At 38.5% G+C, this 21,583-nt stretch overlaps 1 protein-coding gene across 1 annotated transcript in view; it reads left to right on the top strand.

The window, feature by feature from the left end:
- LOC121388532 (deleted in malignant brain tumors 1 protein-like) overlaps positions 1–21,583 on the top strand; it is a 60,715-nt gene that overhangs the window by 18,902 nt on the left and 20,230 nt on the right. Inside the window, exons 8-22 of the mRNA XM_041519909.1 lie at positions 1,079–1,390; positions 2,038–2,203; positions 5,230–5,393; positions 5,614–5,931; positions 7,932–8,234; positions 8,971–9,288; positions 10,111–10,425; positions 11,258–11,569; positions 12,088–12,405; positions 13,781–14,092; positions 15,567–15,893; positions 17,261–17,563; positions 18,176–18,280; positions 19,945–20,148; positions 20,635–20,949. Of these exons, the coding sequence (XP_041375843.1) occupies positions 1,079–1,390; positions 2,038–2,203; positions 5,230–5,393; positions 5,614–5,931; positions 7,932–8,234; positions 8,971–9,288; positions 10,111–10,425; positions 11,258–11,569; positions 12,088–12,405; positions 13,781–14,092; positions 15,567–15,893; positions 17,261–17,563; positions 18,176–18,280; positions 19,945–20,148; positions 20,635–20,949 (4,092 nt within the window). The remainder of the gene's footprint in view (positions 1–1,078; positions 1,391–2,037; positions 2,204–5,229; positions 5,394–5,613; positions 5,932–7,931; positions 8,235–8,970; positions 9,289–10,110; positions 10,426–11,257; positions 11,570–12,087; positions 12,406–13,780; positions 14,093–15,566; positions 15,894–17,260; positions 17,564–18,175; positions 18,281–19,944; positions 20,149–20,634; positions 20,950–21,583) is intronic.

Here is a 21,583-nt window from a genome sequence, read left to right as displayed (position 1 = left end):
ATGTGCTGCATAGTGGACCCCTGCTATACTAAGTCTTGTGAATTTTGATTTTGAAACCTTGTAGCAGGTAACTCCATTGTGCCCATGTTGTGGTGGCAGTAGGTTTCCTCTCTCATTTTCTTGTGCTTGTTGACCATGTGTTGAATATGTTATTAAATAAAATATTTCTGCCTTGATTTCTTCCTGCTCCGTCAGTGCTTTTAATGAAAAGAAATTGAAATTGATATTGTTAGCATCACTAGCACTGGTTGAAAATTGCATCTGAAATACACAACTGATAATCAGTTACATCAGATTGCCTTACACAGTTGGCATTTTTGGCTTTGGTTATATTGCAAAGATAGATCTAGTGAGTCCAAACATTCTAATTTTAAAGTATTGGCAAAATTTGGCAATGTGCTCTTTTGGTGTCGTTAAACAAAACAAACTTTTACTGCAGGGCTTTAGATTTTAAAAATGTGTGCACACCTGTGTTTTTGTCTGTCTAAGCACAGCTAACTAGCAAAGTGTTTTGAGTGCAGTAATGTTAATTAATTGCTGCCGAAGAGTTGTGGTTGTTCAGACATGTCTTTCAAGTTATTTTAATATAATTAAAGCTTAATATTTCAGTGGGTTTGAGATGAAATGTTTTGAGGTCTGCATATTTGTACATGTAATAATTTGGGCATATGTATTTTGGGCACAACAAATATTACCTTGACTTTTGTGTAATCTAGGGACAGGATGTAGTCCAGTGGTAAAGCGCTTGTCTTATGTGCGGTCAGTCCAGGATCAATCCCCGTCGGTGGCCCATTGGGCTATTTCTCATTACAGCCAGTGTACAACAACTGTTATAGCAAAGGCTGTGATATATGCTATCCTGTCTGTGGGATGGTGCATATAAAAGATCTCTTGCTACTAATGGAAAAATGTAGCAGGTTTCCTTTATAAGAATGTATGTCAGAATTACCAGATGTTTGACATCCAATAGCCGATGATTAGGAAATCAATATGCTCTAGTGGTGTCGTTAAACAAAACAAACTTTAACTTTAGTGCAATCTAAAGCTTTTAATAATATATCTGGTATTATATTTGCAGAATTGTCGTTTAACATTGACGGCGGGGGACCCAGCGGTGATGTTGTCATTGTCATGGACGGTCTGGCAGGTCATATATGTGACCTGTACTGGGACGACAAGGATGCTGATGTGTTATGTCGCCAGGTCGGATACACTGGGGGTGTGGCCGCAGATTTCACGAGCCAATCAAGACGTCCCTTTCTTCTGTCTGAAGTGCACTGTGACGGCACAGAAACGTCTCTGGGGAACTGCAGCATGGGAGCTGAGAGCTGTAAACTGGGAAACTCGCTCGTCTTCAACCAGGCTGGAGTTTTCTGTTACACTAATAAAGGTAATGCTATTCTCAACTAAATTAAGTAAGGGCTAGCTGCATTTTTAATCCGCTTTACATTATGACATTATCTTTTCATCACAGATTTTTTTTTTTTTTTCAGTAAGTTTTGGCCATTGCCTGTTTGGCTAATCGGAGCCTGAATTTGGATAAATATTTTCAGACCAGAGAGAATTATAAAATGAATCGGGGCACAGTAACAGAAGGTCTTCACCATCTAGAAAAAAGGCCATTATTTTGTAAACTAAAAATGAAACTAATATAAACTTAAAATGGCATTTGTAAACTACAAAATGTGGTACGTGCTATCCTATCTGTGGGATGGCATATATAAAAAAATCCCTTGCTACTAATGGAAAAATGTAGCGGGTTTCCTTTCCAAGACAATGTCAGAATTACCAAATGTTTGACATCCAAAAGACGATGATTATTAATAAATCAATGTGCTCTAGTGGTGTCATTAAACAAAAAAACTTTTTTTTTACCAACTAGAAAACAAGGTGCATTTTTTGTAAACTAAAAATGGAACTAATATAAACTACAAAGGGCATTTTTAATATTTTATTGAATATAAGTACAGCTGACTCCATCTGCCTCCTCCCCTCCCACCCACCCACCCCTGGCAGTTAAAGTTGTTGTATTTTCAGCTATCTCGCTCCGTTTGCGTGGACACACGGGAAGGTCTGGCGTTGTGGAGATCGTGTCAGAGCAGAAGGTGGGCACTGTGTGCGAGTCGCACCAGACAACCATCGCTGAAAACAATGCTGCTGTCGTCTGTAAACAGCTAGGCTTCAACACGGGTATTCCCAGTCGGTCAGTCCATTTTATAGCATCTAATCATGGGCAGGTCTAGGGGGAGACTGTCAGAGAAGTGGGTGGTGGGCACTGTGTGAATCGCACCAAATGAAAAACTGCAAACAGCTTGGATTCAACGTGGGCATTCTAGGGTCGGTCAGTCCCTGTTATAACATCTAATCAGGGGTAGGTCTGGGGGGGTGACTGTCGGAGAAGTGGGTGGTGGGGACTCTATCAGTCGCACCAGACGACAGCATGCTCCACGCTTGCTGTCAGTTGAGCTATCTCAGTATCATCCGAGTTCGGGGTACACGGAGCCTGTAGTGTAGGCCGGGTAATCATCCCACATGTGGGGTCATACACTCGTGAGACTCTCCCATAATTACATCTGTAAACTAGGTTAAACTCTGTGTATGTGGCATTACACCTACCCATTGAGCATAGCAATACACTCACTCTGGGTTGGAGGCAGTACTGGCATGAAAAATCCCCCATTGCCTCGGGTGAGATACAAACCCAGTACCTACCAGCCTCAAGTGTCAGGCCTGTATGCAGGGGGGGTGCGATGGGTGTGTACGCACCCCCCCCCCCCCCAAATTACTAAAGGTCCACTTTTCTCTATTAAATTTAAATAACGTTACGTAATCGTTGTTGTTTTGAGGGGTTATTATCACTTTAAATTTGACTCAATGCAACGTTCAGCCCACATAATTTTTGCGGCACATATAGCGTTTACGACTCGCCACCACTTATATCAAGGGAAATTACTCTGTATATCAATGGGAAGGCCTCAATTTAGTAAGACGTGAAAATTACTGTGGCGGAAAAAAGATGGCGTCCTCCAACACGAAATGTAAATTCTCTTTGTATTTACTATATTATTTGTTTATTACATTACAGTTGCACTGTAAAAAAAAATTATATTTTCATTTCATACTGTTGGGGGTAATAATATGGTCGGAGGTACATTATTATGTGGTATTTATATCGTTAGTGGCTACTTTGTCTAGGTTGTCCAAACGTTAAATCATATTGGAGATATCGTACCGTCATACGTTTTCGAACGACATACGTTTTCGGACACCTTTGTTTGTTCATGCTTTTTAATGTGTAAAATGAAGAAATGATGTCAAAAATCGTCCCAATTTGACAGAAATAATCTGTGTACGGAATAAGGGAAAATGCTGTGTGTAAAAATGTCTTATTTTAGTAAGGCAATTAAATTTATGATGGATAGTGCAATTTGCCATTGATAACATTTTGCATAAATAGTAAAAATACCATCATGTCACAAAATCTTTAATACAACATTGCATGGTTACCACCTGCATTTGAGGTGCCGTCTGCTCTGTTTACAACTAAATAAATATGACAATTATACTAAGTCCTCCCAGCTTGAATACCTCAACCAATTTGATTTTAGATATTGATTCTTCAATATCCAATATTACATAAGTATAATTGATGTATTGATGAAATAAATACTTACTAAATTTGTGATACTATGACTAGTGGAGGATTATAATGGGGGCAAATGGTTCATATGCCTTTGGCATGACATTATCACTGTCCCAAAATGTTGAGGGATACAATTTCGTCAGTAAAACATTGTATATGCAGTTTGCTTTGTTTGTTATATAACACCTAGATATCTTAATAAAGCCCAAAATAGTATTTGCCCATGATCTCGAAAGTATGTTGCCTTTACTCAACCATTAAGTTTGCAGTCTATGGTCAAAAGAAAATACCAAACCCAATGAGGAATTTTTAGTAAGCAAATAAATTTGATTCCAGCACCGGTTAACAATGTGAATGTGTTGAGAAGGCGAAATTTTGATATTTCCTAGTTTTTAAAGTTACTATATCTGGAATCTTTTTAAATATTTAAGCATTTAGAATAGAATATCCTAATCGCTTTCCTGCATTGAAGTAACGCTCTTCGTAGAGGGTACACAGCGCTCGCGTATTTAGGTCAAAATTCAAATACTTATCATGATGTTGTTTCTCGAATTAGGTGCCCGCTATTTTGTCAGCCATAAAGCCAAATAACGTAATGATATTTAACGCGAATAGCTAGCGTAGATGAATAAGTGCGATATTTAGAATGTCGCAGTAAGAAACAACAACAGGATCGTCTATTCTAAATGCTTAGTTTTAAAGGCATACTGTCACGGATTTAAGGACCTTATTTCTCTAAAAATGGATAATAAATTAAAAATTACATTAATTGTTGAAAACCAAATCTAGCTATTGCATCACCTTAACTGAACCATGATGCAGTAAAATTCATGTCAACCCTCTCGGCAATTTTATTTTTTTAATTATGGACCATTGCTATAATTCAATTATTTTTACAAAATATCATTAATAAATGGAGTATGGTGGTTATGAAGATGGTTGAATAAAGTACATTTAGGGACAAAACAAATTATTTTTGTTCAGGTAATACTTTGTTAGACCATTAAATAGGTCAGTGGTCTGTGACAATATGCCTTTAAAAATATTCCAGATATAGTAACTTTAATATGTACACATACTAAAAACTAACTATCTTTAACTGGCGTAATAGTTTATTCTCATTATTATTATTTACCTTATTTTGTCAGAAATTATCACAAAATAGAATCTTTACTTATTGCGATTTAGTCTGAAAGAAATTTGAGTCTTAGCCCATGGCCGTTGTTGGTCCCATCACGAGCAATTCGCACCCACCCATTAAAAATCCTGCGTATGGGCCTGAGTGTGATGGCATAACCACTACACCACCTATGAGGAGTCTTGTTTGTCAGTGTTACTGAACTACATTATGTTATGCAAATTTTTGAAAACATATAATTTTGTGAAAAATTATATATTTATATGAATTCTTTTAGGAAAGAGTATCATTAGATTTGTTGTTGGTTTTTTTGGGGTTTGTTTTGGTGTTTTGGTGTTTTGTTTGTTTTTTCCCTCTCTCTTGGTGTGTGTGTTGTTGTTTTTTTTAAATATTTTTTATATATGTACTTGTTTCTCTACTTTTCTATTATTCCTTTTCTGTGCCGCAGAGCATATGGTCACGGTACGGGTGATGTGATGCTGGTTTCACCGCAGTGTCAAGGGAGTGAACCAACCCTCTGGATGTGCAGCAGTGATGGATGGGGTCCGGGCTCCGTCACCCCCAAATGTCGGAACCATTCACTGGACATGGGAGTGGTCTGTTTCAAGCATGGTCAGTGTTCATAGCATGTACCTGTTACATTATCAGAGTACTTTATCATGTCAGTCTCCATCACTTTGTTTAGGCTCTCTAAGACTATATGTCAAAATTACCAATTGTTTGAAATCCAATAGCCGATGATTAATAAATCAATGTGCTCTAGTGGTGTTGTTAAACAAAACAAACTTCTTCTTTTTTGTATGTTGTACTAGAGTATATATTTTCTTTTCAGTTCAGTTGACGGGTGGCAGTTTGAGTCCTAACAAATCGGTAGGCTTCGTTAGTGTATTCCAAGAGGGTTCGTGGCGTCTGGCTTGTGCACAAGACTTCACTTCGAGAGAAGCAACTGTAGTCTGTCGCGAGCTGGGATTCGAACATGTGCAGTTGCTACCAGGCCTGGCTGATTATGCTTTCTACACTTACAATATTCTGTGTAAAGGATCGGAGAAGGATCTCGGGTCGTGTGACGTAAAACAGTCTAGAAACTACCATTGTGATTATTCTTATCGGCACGCCTATGTGTCCTGCAGTGCCAGTCCTTTCTCAGATGGTGTGTTCTGCTTACATGGCTCCCTGTAATCTATTTCAGGGAGCAGTTAATCACTCCTTTAATTATTATCATTAGAATTCATATATAGAGGATTCGACACAAGTATTTTTCAATATGGAAAATATCAACCGAGCCGATGTTAATCGGTATTTGTCAAGGCTCTGCCGAGACGAATACTGATGAAGTAAATGAGGTTGATATTTTACATATTAAAAAAACGAGTAGTGAATTCTATTTATCCTATAACTCTTTTAAAATAACATTTTAATTCAATTTTTGTAAATCACAGAACTAAAGTCACTGCCAATGTGCTCTAGTGGTGTCGTTAAACAAAACAAACAAACAAAAGTTCCCCATTACTATACAACGTGTACGGATAATTAAATTTGCTTATGCATTGCATTTTCTGATGTCTCTTCAGACGTTTGAACCTATACTGAAAAAAATAAGAAACTTCTGCTAACTTTGCTTGAACATAACTTGATGAAAACAAACCGGGGGAATAATTGTTATATATGCGTTTAAAGAGTGTTCCATGATGCATCGTTTGGTGCAAAAATCATGGCCATATGTTAACAGAAACTGGGAGAAATTTTGACCAAGTGTGGTAGGGGTTAAAAATAAAAACACCCACTTAATAACTGGTATGACCACCTCTTGAATTGACCACTGCAGTGCATCGCAGGTGCATAGAATTGACTAAAGTGTTGATTTCTGCCTGTGGAATATTGTTCCATTCCTGAATGAGCGCTTGATGAAGTTCGTTGACGTTAGCGGGTGGGTTGGGACAACGCCTCAATCGTCTGTCCAGACTATCCCAGGCATGCTCGATGGGGTTGAGATCAGTACTTTTAGTAGGCCAGACATCAATGAAATCAATGTTATTTGTCCTAAGAAAATTTACAGTGTCTCTAGCTGTATGAGAGGTGGCATTATCATGCTGAAAAATCGAGATGTTGGCATTGTTATGGAACAGAGGAATGACGTGATGAGCGAGAATGTCATCGCGGTAACGTTGAGCATTTAAATTGCCATCAGTGACAACTAGTGGTGAACGATAACCATGGGCAATGGCTGCCCAGACCATGACAGAACTCCCACCCCCGAAATGATCTCGTTCAAGAACACAACAGTCAGCATAGCGTTCATTTCTCCACCGGTAGATGCGCACCCTGCCATCACTGCATTATAAAGAAAATCTGGATTCATCCGAAAAAAAGAACGGTATTCCAGCGTCGCCGTATCCAACGAGTGTGTACACGTGCCCAATTAAGACGATTTAGACGATGACGTTGCGTTAAAACGCATCCGACGTAAGAACATCGTGCATGTAAAACGTTCTCCCGCAGACGATTACGAACAGTTTGCCCACTGATTCGGTTATTGTGAAGCCCAGGTGTGTTAGCAGCAGTAGCAGTGGCAGTTTGGAATCGATTGCGCAAATGCGTGTTCATGATATAGCCATATTGACCACGTGTTGTAATACACGGACGTCCACGAGGTGGCAAGTCGTTGGTGCTTCCTGTCGTTCGAAATCTTACGCGAAGATTTCGTATTGCTCAACTAGAACTCCCAACATGCCTTGCAACATCTTCTGTCGACATGCCAGCATCAAGCATGCCAATCGCCCGTTCGCGTAAATTATTGGGTATTCTTGGCATACTAAAAATGCTACAATGTAAAAAACGTTAATATTTTTACAAATTTTGAAGCGTTTTCGTTCACTTGACAACAATGTCAGTAAGACAAGTAAAAAAAATTGACTGAATACTACACGGGACATGTCGAACCATGCATGCATGTGCAAATTGAATTTCACGTTGTCGACGATTAACAGTGCAAAAATAATCGATAAAATTCATGAATCCTGATAATACAGCTCAAGGCTAATAATACCTATATAATTTCATTATACAATGAATTCTTTAACACAACAAATACTATATGTACAAATCGGAAGTTTCTTTTTTTGTTCAGTATATTTGTCATATTATTTTCAGAAATCACTGCCCTTTCTGGAGACACACATCCAACAATGGCGATTTTCTCGAAATACGACCAAAATGTAACTGTCTGTTCGAAAAACTGGTCTGATGCTAGTGCAGGTGTTGCATGCCTAGAAAGGGGATATAGATATGGATACGCATTTGGGGCCAGGTTGAATGTCAAACCCACAGCTTTGATGGAGTTTAATATCAGTTGCTATGGAAACGAAAGCAGCATCAATGAATGCCATATTGGCACTTTGCAGTCACGGTCAAAATGTTCCGTCGGATGGCTGGTCTGTTCAAACAAGGAATTGGGCAAGTCGGTTTATTTATAAATGTTATTTGTGTAGTTAATCAATTAATACATTTATTTAGTAGTTTTAATTCACTTTTATGTTAATTTATTGATACATTTATTTTATTTATACATTTATTTTAATTGGTTTATTAATATATGTATTAAATATAGGTAATATATGTCAAATGTTATGTCTAAATCGGTCGATCATTTAACCATAATATTCAGTCATTCAGTCTGTCAAGCTTTAATTTCATATTTTGAAACAAATGTCTCATTATTGATTTTATATGTTTTGACCTTAAAGGCACAGACTATACATGTAATTTCCACCTGTGACAATGGACACTACGTTTGGTTAATCTACAAACCTGTAATACCTTGGATAAAGTTACAATACAGTGAACCACAAGTTTCTGTAACGTTGAAACAGGAAAATATCCTTAAAAAATAGAATTTGTCTCCATAACTGTTACTTCTCAGAAGTATGCGTATTTTTGAAACTATGAAAAATTCATTTTTTTGTATTAAAAACACCAGATTGAGTATGACCAGAAAGACTTTGAATGTCCAGAAATGGATAATCTAAGCAATAAATCATTAAATGATCAAAAATGGCTCTAATATTGAAAAATATGCCGGAGTGTATTTAAAAACTAGGGTATGTCACTTTAAAGTTTTATAAGTAAGGGTCCTGATCCCAGTCAAACTAACACAATAAAGAGCTATAATTATTACCTTTCATGACTTTAGACCCCAAACTCCGACTGGTGGACAACACTTCACAACCAACAACTTCTAACAAGGGACGCTTGGAGATCAGGGTTAACGGAACATGGGGGAGAGTGTGCGACCGTCACTGGACGACCGAAGACGCTAAAGTCGTGTGTAGACAGATGGGCTTTTTGGACGGGCAGCCACTCACTGTGTCAGGTGGTGGTTCTCATGGGCCAGTCTGGCTGCAAACTGTACAGTGTTCTGGTTCCGAATCATCCTTGTTTAAGTGTCCAAACACAGGATTGGGCTTTACAAGTTGTCGTGGAGACGTGGGGGTTACCTGCACCGGAACAGGTAAGTGTAAAGTTGTAGTCATGATTGTATTTATTTTAATGATCAATTCTGACTATAAGGGCAAATAAAGTTTTAGATGTCCAATATTGTTATTCGGTGATATTGCTATATGCCAAGATAAGTAATATATATTGTGCGATAACCAGTAATGCTTATCATATATATTCATTATCATCTTCTTTAAGGGCTTTTAAAGTTTCAATTGTTTCAAATTTACCAAAAATATTGTTTTACCTATTCTTTATTTCAGTCTCCAAAGAATTTTATGAGGCAGCATATATTACTATTCAGTCATGCTGACCCAATACAAATACACAATTTGTTATTTTCTTTGTTTGCATCTCCAAAGATGGACTCCAAGGGAATTAAACTTCTAAATAAGCAGTACAGATGTATCTTACATCCGATATGTCCACTTCAAGAAATAGATGTGAGATTTCGAGATAAACTGGGTATTGCACAATGTGGTATCGGCACTTAATTTACTGTTACGTCAAGTATTGAAGGTAAAATTATTTAAAATTGTGCAGATTTTTTTTAAAGACAAAGAGTGCATAGGTCAGGGAACATTGTTGCGATTTGCTATGCATGTTTTAGAGATCACTTCACAATTTAAAACATTAAACATTAGTTGTTAATCAATTTTTAATTGACCAGATATTTCGCTAATCAAAATTAAAAATTAAAACATTTTGCTGTAGATAGAGAGTTCTACAAGAAGAATGTATTGTCATTTATGAGACAAAGATTATAGCAACATTTGCTAATAACACATAATTATAATAAATGATTTAAGACATGGCATTTTCTATAATATTGCAGTACGTTTGCAACCAAATGCCGCATTTGGCACAGTCCAGATTTACAACGATGATGAAAGCAATTACAATTTGATTTGTGCCGATCACTTTGACGACATTGATGCCCATGTCATCTGCCGTCAACTTCATTTCCTGTATGGCATCAAAATGTGCTGTTCGGCATTTGGACCACCACTCTACCGGATCGGCGTCACGAAACTGCAGTGTACAGGGAACGATATCCGAGTGCAAAGCTGTCAACAGGAGACCAGTCTAACATACTGCCCTAGTAGGAAGTATGCAGCAGTTGTCTGCTCAGACACGAGCCCAAATACAGGTAATAACACTAATATCAGAACCAATGCCGGTAATAACACAAATAGGCAGTCAAAAATACTTGTAATAGCACCAATATCTGCCCAAATACGGGTAATAGCACCAATATCAGCCCCATTACTGATAATAGCACCAATATCAGCCCCATTACTGATAATAGCACCAATATCAGTAAAAAATACTGGTAATAGCACCAATATCAGTAAAAAATACTGGTAATAGCACCAATATCAATAAAAAATACTGGTAATAGCACCAATATCAGTTCAAATACTGATATTAACACCAATATCAGCCCAAATACTGATATTAACACCAATATCAGCCCAAATACTGATATTAACACCAATATCAGTCCAAATACTGATATTAACACCAATATCAGCCCAAATACTGATATTAACACCAATATCAGCCCAAATACTGATATTAACACCAATATCAGCCCAAATACTGGTAATAACACCAATATCAGTCTAGATACTGATAACAACACCAATATCAGCCCAATACTGGTAAAAGTGCCAATATCAGCCCAAATACCAGTAATAGCACTAATATCGACCCAAATACTGTTAACGGCATAAATATCAGCCCAAATACCAGTAACAGCACCAATATACTGATAATAACACTAATATTCACCCAAATATCGATAATAACACTAATATCGGTCAAAATACCAGTAATAACATGAAATACAACTCAAAATACATGTAATAACACCAGTAGTAGCTCAAATACCAATCATAGTAACTTGGAACAATACTAATATCAGCGCAAGTACTGGTAATAGCACAGTTATCAGTGCAAGTATTGGCTTTCTGTTACAGGGTATGCTATTCATCTCTCTAATGGTCATTTTGGGGTGGTGCAAGTAGAGTACATGAATCGCCAGGGACTGATATGTTCTGATGGATTCGACAACAAAGACGCTCGGGTCATCTGTCGAGAAAAAGGTTTCAGCGATGGCATCGGCTACACGGCTTGGGATGCCATGGTCAACAGCAAACTACGGTGGCTGTCCAATTTGAACTGCACCGGCAATGAGTTGTACCTCTCTAGATGCACACCATTGCTGTTTGGAGATCTGAGTAACTGCAGTAACCGAGGTGTGGCCGCGGTGATGTGTTTCAAAAATGAAAGTAAGTATAATCAAGGCCCATATTTTAGAAGTTCTCTTAACGTTATGAAATCATAGGCTTATGACGTCACAACAGTACATGCCATAGTGATGTCATAGTTTATGATTATTTTACGACTTCGTAGTGCTAATAATTATAGCTTTGAAAATATGGGCCCAGACCTCTTTGTGATGTGGGTCAGTTGACTGACATTTACATAAGGACATTTGCAAGCATCAAATCGACAATATCACCTGCAAATCTCAAAACTTCCTAATTGGTAAATGGTTTATACATCAACAAATGTATACCTAGGATATTTTATCAGGGTTCCATGACTGATGTTTTTATTCCACTAAATGATGCAGCACACGTCTTTTAAATTAATTTATTAGAAGACATAATTATATATATATATATATATATATATAGGGAATTTTCAGTGCCAGTTTCTTTTTGGTAGGGGCCCATGTTCGGACCCACAATATGCCTATATAATACACATTAAGTTGACTAATTACCGTAATTGTTCTATGCAGGTCAAGGTCTTGAGGTGCGACTGACTAATCAATCCGTTGTCGAGGGCGGCGTTGAAGTGGCTGTAGATGGAAAGTGGGGGTTGATATGCGACCGATACTTTGACGATGGCGACGCCAATGTCCTCTGTCGTATGATGGGTTACGTGGGTGGTATCGAATCACGACGGACGTTCCACACACTGCCAATGTTGTCATGGACATTCAGTGACCTGCGGTGTGGTGGTGATGAGCAGTCCATTCTCCAGTGTCCGCTGGATTACCTGGCCAGAGCAAGCTGTCCGTCTGGGAAACCAGCATCCGTCAAGTGTTATCAGACAGGTAGTCGTCTTCATCGTCTTGTTTTCTCATAAGGGTCGGGATGTACTACTTACTGCTTCTCCTCTTAGTGCCTTGTGGCACGTAAAGCCCACACAATATCTCTCCAAACTACTCTGTCTTGGGCTTTCTTGGCTCCCGTACCCCATGTCAGTCCAGCATTCTTTAGTTCTTCCTCCATCGCCATGTGGTTTTTGGTCTGCGGAACCTAGCCCAGTGGTAAAGCGCGAGATCTCACCGTATGCGCGGTTGGTTTAGAATCGATCTCCATCGGTGGGCCTATTGGACTATTTCTCGTACCAGCCAGTGCACCACGACTGGTATATCATCATCTTCCTTATCAATTCGTATAGGATCATCAAACCTTGCATGCAAGTACAACCTGGGGTGGTGGTATGTCACATACCATAACTAGGTCACTGTGACCTACTTTTCAACCACTAGTGCACATTAAAGGAAATCCTTGTCAGGGCCCTGTCTTATCAATTCATATAGTATCAGCAAACCTTGCATGTAAGTACAACTTGGGATGACAATGTGTTGCATAGGTCATTGCGACCTACTTTACACGTATTACTGCACATTAAAGAAAATCTATCTTGTTGATTCATATAGGATCATCAAACCTTGCATGTAAGTACAACTTGGGATGACAATGTGTTGCATAGGTCATTGCGACCTACTTTACACGTATTACTGCACATTAAAGAAAATCTATCTTGTTGATTCATATAGGATCATCAAACCTTGCATCTAAGTACAAGTTTTCAAATTGCAGCTGGACATAGCCCAGCTCACTTGATGCACGGTCGGTCTTGGATTAATACCTGTCAGTGGGCCCATTGGGCTATTTCTCATTCCAGCCTGTGCACTACAATTGGTATATCAAAGGCCGTGGTATGTTCTATCCTGTCTGTGTGATGATGCATATAAAAGATCCCTTGCATCTAATGGCAAATGTAGTGGATTTCCTCTTAGATGATATGTCAAAATTACCAAATATTTGACATCCAATAGCCAATGATTAATTAATCAATGTGCTCTAGTGGTGTTGTTAAACAAAACAAACATTGTTTGGGCCATATCTTTCTTATACGATCATATATGATCTTCAGACCTTGCATGTAAGTACAACTTGGGATGACAATGTGTTGCATAGGTCATTGCGACCTACTTTACATGTATTACTGCACATTAAAGAAAATCTATCTTGTTGATTCATATAGGATCATCAAACCTTGCATGTAAGTACAACTTGGGATATATAGTTATGTCTTGCGTACCATAACTAAATCACTGCAACCTACTTTTGACTTGTGTATCACGTACCACTCTCCACCACCATTGCTCTTGTATTTTTTTATTTTTGTCAAATTAGTTCGCCTAACCCCTGACAAACCTGGGCACTACGGCCGCGTGGAGATGTACACCAACAACATGTGGGTGGCAGTGTGTGACAACAACTTCAACGACAACACTGCATTGGTCGTCTGCCGACAGCTCGGCTTTGTTGATGGGAGAGCCCAGTGTTGCTCGGCATACGGACCTGTGGATACACCCATCGATGTGACCCTGTCATCGTGCCTGGGGTCGGAGAAGGATGTGTTTGACTGTGGTTACTCTAGTGGAATGTGCAAGGCACAGACGTATGCATCAGTGTTCTGCTCGAATGCATCCCTAACCAAACAGGGTAAGTGGAATGAATGAATGTTTAACGACACCCCAGCATGAAAAATATATCGGCTAGTGTGTGTTGTGACATGATTGGATAAGGTGTGTTTCATTGTGGTTACTCTAGTGGAATGTGCAAGGCACAGATGTATGCAACAGTATTCTGCTTGAATCCATCCCTGACCAAACAAGGTAAGTAGTGACATCACTGGAGAAGGATGTGTTCAATTGTGGTTACTCTAGTGGAGTGTGCAAGGCGCAGACATGCGCATTAGTGTTCTGCTCGAATACATCCCTAGCCAAACAGGGTAAGTGGTGACATATGATCCATAAGCATAAAATAGTGACATTGTTAGCAGGGCAAGCAGGGAAATAGTGTCGACACTAGGAGAAAACTACACATGTACAATCACTGAAGGACATGCAGTGATCTGGTCAGCAGGGTTCAGAGTGAAATAGTGACCATAGGACAGACTGATCTATTATAGGTTGCAATTTAAAGCTGAATTTGGCAAATATATGTCATTATCAATTAGCCAAAAAGCTAATTCGAAAATTGTCGTTTGTTTGTGTATAGCTGTTAATTTTTATTATTATTATCCACATAGTTCAAGATATTCAGGAAAATATAACCAGTATGACCCACGTGTGTCATAATGATTTCACGTGCACAGTGAATGATGTGATTTTGTGAAGTGACATCATAACTTAATGCGGCTTCTCCAGTGTAAATGCTTATCAAAATGACATCATTTTGGAAAATGACGTCGTTTTGTGGTCTCCTTTTAGTTACATTTGAAACTTTTTAACATGGTCCTAGCTTGTTATTCATGAAAATAATATTTGGAATAATGTGGACAATAAAGAAATTGTTACACTCGCGTGTGAATCGTACTGATTTTACGGAACTCGCTCTCGTTCGGGTAATACAAAAATCCTGACACTCATTTTGTAAAATCAGTACGACACACAAGCTTGTATAATAATCTCTATATATGTTTAGCTAAATATACATGATAAACCTATACACTAAATTCCAGCTCAATATCTTGAGGCACTGTGGGAAAAAAAGAGTCTAGAAAACTAAGTGGGACAGACAGATGGATGGGTAGAAGATTAATTACCATACATTAACTACTAGTGAGTTATCAATCTTATTACCCATATGGTTAAAAATATCTTGGTACATATCAAAGTGATACGTCCCACTAGAACGCCAAGTGGGACGTAACACTTCGTGACGTCATCGGTTGGCACACTACAATCTTACAAGAACATCAACCAAATGAGTTGCGTGATATAAATTAAGATCGATTATGGGTAATAAATAGGATATTAAACTCGCTACCATTTCAAATCATGTTTATGTCCCTTGTGAAATAATTTTCATTGTCACTCATTAAAGCTTGTGACAAATGAAAATGATTTCACTCAGGATATAAACATGACACAAAATGGAAGCTTGTCTGAACAAATGTTTACTGGTGTTTCAGGAGTACAAGTCAAACTGAAGTATCCCGTGTACCACTACTATGGCACAATTCACCTCAATGTCTATGGTTACTGGGGCCCAGTCTGTGACACCCTCTGGAATGACAAGGCTGCCAGTGTCGCATGCCGACAGATGGGCTGGGCTGGTGGCGCTGCAACGCGGGGATCTCGTCTGCGCAACTTGGCAGTTCTCGTCGATACAGTCGCGTGCACTGGAACAGAACGTCATCTGAACGCGTGTAGAATTGACACGTTCCAGTCGTGTGCATCCAACTCAACTGTGTCAGCGGTCACCTTGCCAGCAGCAGGGGTCCTGTGCTACAATAAAGGTAATATAAAGAATACTAGCATTTAAGATGATAGGGTGTAGGTTATAACTCCAAATCCCATAGACAACAAATATAGACCAAATACAATAGACGACAATAGTAACATGTGGGTAAAACTGCTACATGCAGAGTATCAATCGACATATACACCATGTACATGTATATAAATACTATCAATTCTCACCCTTTAAAGGGAATCAGAAAAAATTGGTGGTTAAGCTGCTTGTTTCAGACATAACGAGTAGCGTCTATGACAACCCTAGTTCCACACAAACAATTGTCTTGCTATCTTTAGTAGGGCCCTGCACATGTTTCAAGCAAATCATATGGTAGTTGGTACATTGACACTAGTTCAAATTAAATTACACAAATTTTCTGGCCAGATGAACCAACATTTCATCGCAACAAAGACTCTTAATGTTTATAACCAATGGTAGGACTGGAAAGTTTGATGCACCTTGAACTTTGACCCACTCCGATACTATTTGGTGTATGGCTACCTATAAGGCAGACCAATATATAATGAACACAAATATTTTATGTATTATTATTTTTAATTTTTTTCATGATACAGTTAATTTGTTAAATAGAATGTTAGAATGGGCCTATTAAATGTTCGTAAAGGAATGCTCGCGCATGGCTTTTGGACTGGTATGTATATTCAACGATATATACTGCACATTATTGCTTAATAATAATATCAACAAGTATATTATTATATTTAATTAATAAAATGGTTAAATGTGACGGCTATTATATATAACGGGTGCAGCCATTTTGTTCCATTCCAGTGAATACGCCCTCTGGCGAGCCGGTTGTTAGGCCTACGTAATACTTAACGCATAAGGTCAGGAATGTGCCTGGTTTTGGTGGGATAATAAAATGGGCATGCATTGCATTGTTCTGTAATAATATCCATCCCAGTAAGCCAGCAATAAGTATGTATAATTTTTCAATACAAAATAAACAACCATTGTCAAAGTGGCTACACAACAATTTGAAATAATTGTACCATGTTTTGTCCGTGCATGAACCTTCAAACTGAAATGATACACAGAGTGTTTTCTTAGTTAATTGGTCTATTCTGTTTGTTGCCTCTACCTGTGATTCCTGATTGGTTGATAAAAGTTAAGCGCCTTGTCGTAAATTACTGCTTTTGTTTACACTGTGCATACAGGAGTTGGTCAGTTCTGACGTCACTTCACCCCAAGCTAGAGTACCAGATGCCTCGAAAACAAAACAAAAATGGCTGCCCCCAGTTAGCAGGAATAATATTTTTTATTATTAACTCAAATTACACATTTTTCATTTTTTTGGGGGGTGGACAAGTCCACCATTAAAGAAACATTCCTTTCCTTTCCTTGCAGGTATTGGTATCCGCCTCGCCGGCGGCAACTCATTCCACGGACGGGTAGAGGTCGGCTACGACGGTCAGTGGGGCGTGGTCTGTGACGTGTCCGGGAAGTTCGCGACCGTGGCGTGTCGTCAGCTCGGCTTTCAAAATGGCGTCATATCGTATTCCAGAAGGGAGTGTTTCTTCTGCTCCAAGCACCTGATGATGGGCAATGTCAACTGCTCCGGGCTCGAGGATTCCGTGTGGAGGTGTAAACACGACTGGTACAACTCCATCAGCTACTGTGGCAGTGTCCACGTGAAGTGCTGGAATTCTGGTAAATAACAGGGAATTGTTTGTAGGGAGGAGGTGCGGCTTTTAATAAAAAAAAAAGTACTATGCTGGAATTCTGTTAAATAACAGGGATTTGTTTTGTAGGAAGGAGGTGCTGCTTTTAAAAAAAAGCACTTACGGTGTTCCAAAAGATGCTAACATGCATTATATTTATTATTGATTTTGTAAAAATTAATTTTATATTCACTTTTAACAATACTGTTAATTAATTAAATGCATATTTATGTGCACTGTAATTGTGTGGAAAATGCTGTGAAATGATCAGCAATCCAGAACATATGCAAATGAATATTTAATCATGCTGTCTTTCCCAGAAATACCCAGCAGCCAGGATGTTAAATATCCCACCATCCTACCACTTATCACCATAAAAAAAAACATCATTTTATATTTACCTGCAATTCATGATTGCGAAAAAGCAAAATGGTACCAGATTGTTGAGAAGGCTTATCTCCAAAATTCTATGGAATTGAGAGCTCAAATTTTAGATAGCTCCTCCATTTTATCACCAAATATATTTTTGGGAATTTTTGTTTTTGAAAAAAAGTAGAGCTACAGTCAAGCAGTTTATCTTTCTTCTTCGTACATCTTATAGTGTATCTGACAGAAGGATCCAGCGCAAATGAGGGCCAAGTATTTGTAGATAAAAACGGAACAGTAGGGGCAGTATGTGCAGATGGCTGGTCAGCAGAAAATACAAGTAAGAACGATAACCTTACACCTTGATATAGTCAAAACGATAACCATATACCTTGGTATAGTCAGAACGATAACCATACACCCTGATATAGTCAGAACGATAACCATACACCCTGATATAGTCTGAACGATAACCATACATCTATATTAGTCAGAATGATAACCATACACCCTGACATAGAATGATAACCATACACCCTGATATAGTCAGAACGATAAGCATACACCTTGATATAATCGGAATGATAACCATACACCCTGATATAGTCAGAATGATAAGCATACACCCTGATATAGTCGGAACGATAAGCATACATCCTGATATAGTCGGAACGATAAGCATACACCCTGATATAGTCAGAATGATAAGCATACACCCTGATATAGTCTGAACAATAACCATACATCTATATTAGTCAGAATGATAACCATACACCCTGACATAGAATGATAACCATACACCCTGATATAGTCAGAATGATAAGCATACACCTTGATATAATCGGAATGATAACCATACACCCTGATATAGTCAGAATGATAAGCATACACCCTGATATAGTCGGAACGATTAGCATACATCCTGATATAGTCGGAACGATAAGCATACACCCTGATATAGTCAGAATGATAAGCATACACCCTGATATAGTCAGAACGATAAGCATACATCCTGATATACATGTAGTCAGAATGATAACCATACACCCTGATATAGTCAGAACGGTAACCATACACCCTGATATAGTCATAATGTGTGACTACTGCTCCATTAAAACATCTATTATTACTTGACTACGTTAATTATGATGACATTGTTAACATTATTATAAACTGTTACTATACTGTATTAAAAGAGTTCTATTAATGTCGCATAATGATGGTTTATCGACAAAAGTATATCTTAATATTTGCTTGGACGTGTAAAGATCATAATTTGAAATGTCCATTTAAAAAATTGAAATTATGTTAAAATTATTTTATTTATTAGCACAAAATGTTAATTTCATTGGTAAATTTATAGAGAACAACGTAAAATGTGTATATATGATATGTGCAGTCTTAACCAGGAGAAGAGAATGGTTACTCCTACTCCCTTCCACACCTGGAAAGATTTAGGAGAGCACTAAATTGATTGCTTTGTAGTAAAATATTTTATAAATTTTATTTGAAACTTTATGTGATGATCACCTAGCAGCATTTCAGGAGAGTGATCTTCAGCTTGCCCTGATTTTGGTTGTGATGATGATTGTATATATGCCTCTATATATGTGTGAGAGAGATTGAGAAAAAGAGAGGTAAGAGAGAGAGAGATTGAGGAAGAGAGAGGGAGGTGAGAGAAAGGAAGGGAGAGAGTGAGGAGAGAGATTCAGAAAGAGAGGCAGGGAGAGAAATTTAGAAAGAGGGAGGGAGAGATGTTGAGAGAGGGAAGGAGGTGAAAGACGGAGGGAGGGAGAGAGATTAAGAAAGAGAGGGAGGGAGGTGAGAGAAAGAGAGGGAGGGAGAGAGAAAGAGGGAGAGATATTAAGAAAGAGAGAGAGGGAGGGAGAGAGATTGAGAAAGAGGAGGAGGTGAGAGAGAGGTAAAAGAGATTGAGAAAGAGAGGGAGGGAGGTGAGAGAGAAATGTATTTAACTTATTTCTGTGTGAATATTGCTTCTCACAGAGGTGACATGTCAAGAGCTGGGTTTCACTGATGGTTACGCCATGTGTTGTGGACTCTTCAGGCGGACGGAGCCCAAGTTCTACAACTTTCGGTGTACGGGGTCGGAGAAACGGCTCACCAACTGCCCGCACACCAGTCACTCGTTCGAGACTTGTAAATCAAACACTGTCGCTGTGGCGTGTTACACAAAGACGCCATCTACAGGTCAGTTGGAGTTTGTTTTAGGACATAGTAAAATAGATGTCAGTGTTTGGCCATAGGATCAAATGTCTTTAGTGAACCCATTGGTTCATCAAAGGTTCTGGTATGTGTTGTCCTGGCAGTAGAAAAATGCAAATAAGAGATCCATTGCTGCTAATGGAATAATGTAATGGGTTTCATTTTAAGACTAGGAAAAATTACCAAATGTTTGCAACTCTGCAATTAAAAAAATGTATATGGCAAAAAAACATGCTATTGAAAAAAATAAAATGAATATAGCCCAAGGCAAAAAGTACTATAGAGAATTAAAAACTCCACTGCATTGCCGATTGTCATGGACAATTGCAGGGATCAGTGTGTTTGACATCCAGTAGCAGTGATTAATTAATCAAATTTATTCTATAATATGTATTTGACACATAATATTCTGTAACTTAGTTATGTATATATAAATTATACTCGCAGAAATTGTATTGACATTAAATTCAGATTTCAAGTGGACACTGGCTGGAGGTAGCCGCTATGGAGGAGAGATTCAGGTGAATTTCATGCATATCACAGGAAAGGTTTGTCCGGATGGATGGACAGACATGGATTCTCGGGTGGCCTGTAGGGAGCTGGGCTTTGTAAACGGAAGCAGTTACACCCACTACCTGGCCTCACGGTCAACTCCCTACTGGACCTCAAGTGTTATCTGCACGGGGAATGAGGAGCGTCTAGCCGACTGTCAGATGGCGGAACTGGGGTCGGTGAAGATGTGCCACACACGACATAGTGTTGGTATTGTCTGTTACGATAAATCAGGTAAGGCCAAATTCTTGTCTGTGTGTGTGTTGTATGTGTGTGAGGAGTGCGAGAGGGAGAGCGAGGGATGGTGAAGAGAGAAAATGTGGGAGGGAGGGAGAGGAGAGGAGGGAGAATGTGTGTATGCATTGAAGTTAAGCATGATTAGAAGACAATGATTGAGAAAGAATGTGTATATGTGTATGCACTGAAGTTAAGCATGATGATGATTAGAAGACAATGATTGAGAAAGAATGTGTATATGTGTATGCACTGAAGTTAAGCATGATGTTGATTAGAAGACAATGATTGAGAAAGAATGTGTATATGTGTATGCACTGAAGTTAAGCATGATGGTGATTAGAAGACAATGATTGAGAAAGAATGTGTATATGTGTATGCACTGAAGTTAAGCCTATGATGAATTGGCCACCACATACACAATGTAATTATTCAAGGCCTGTTTTGTAGTGTACTCACTGTTTAACCTTTGCCAGTGTGAATCTGTCCGGAAAGATATAACAAAATAACTTAAGGCACATGTACATACATACCATCATGACTGGGAATCATTTGTACATGCAAGCATATTATTATTTGAGATGCATGATATATATTTCAGGGTTACATACACGCACACCATCCAACCCCCGAA

This window comes from Gigantopelta aegis, chromosome 2, assembly GCF_016097555.1.
Source record: "Gigantopelta aegis isolate Gae_Host chromosome 2, Gae_host_genome, whole genome shotgun sequence".
NCBI classification, from domain to species: Eukaryota; Metazoa; Mollusca; class Gastropoda; order Neomphalida; family Peltospiridae; genus Gigantopelta; species Gigantopelta aegis.
This window is presented reverse-complemented; position numbering and strand designations above follow the sequence as displayed.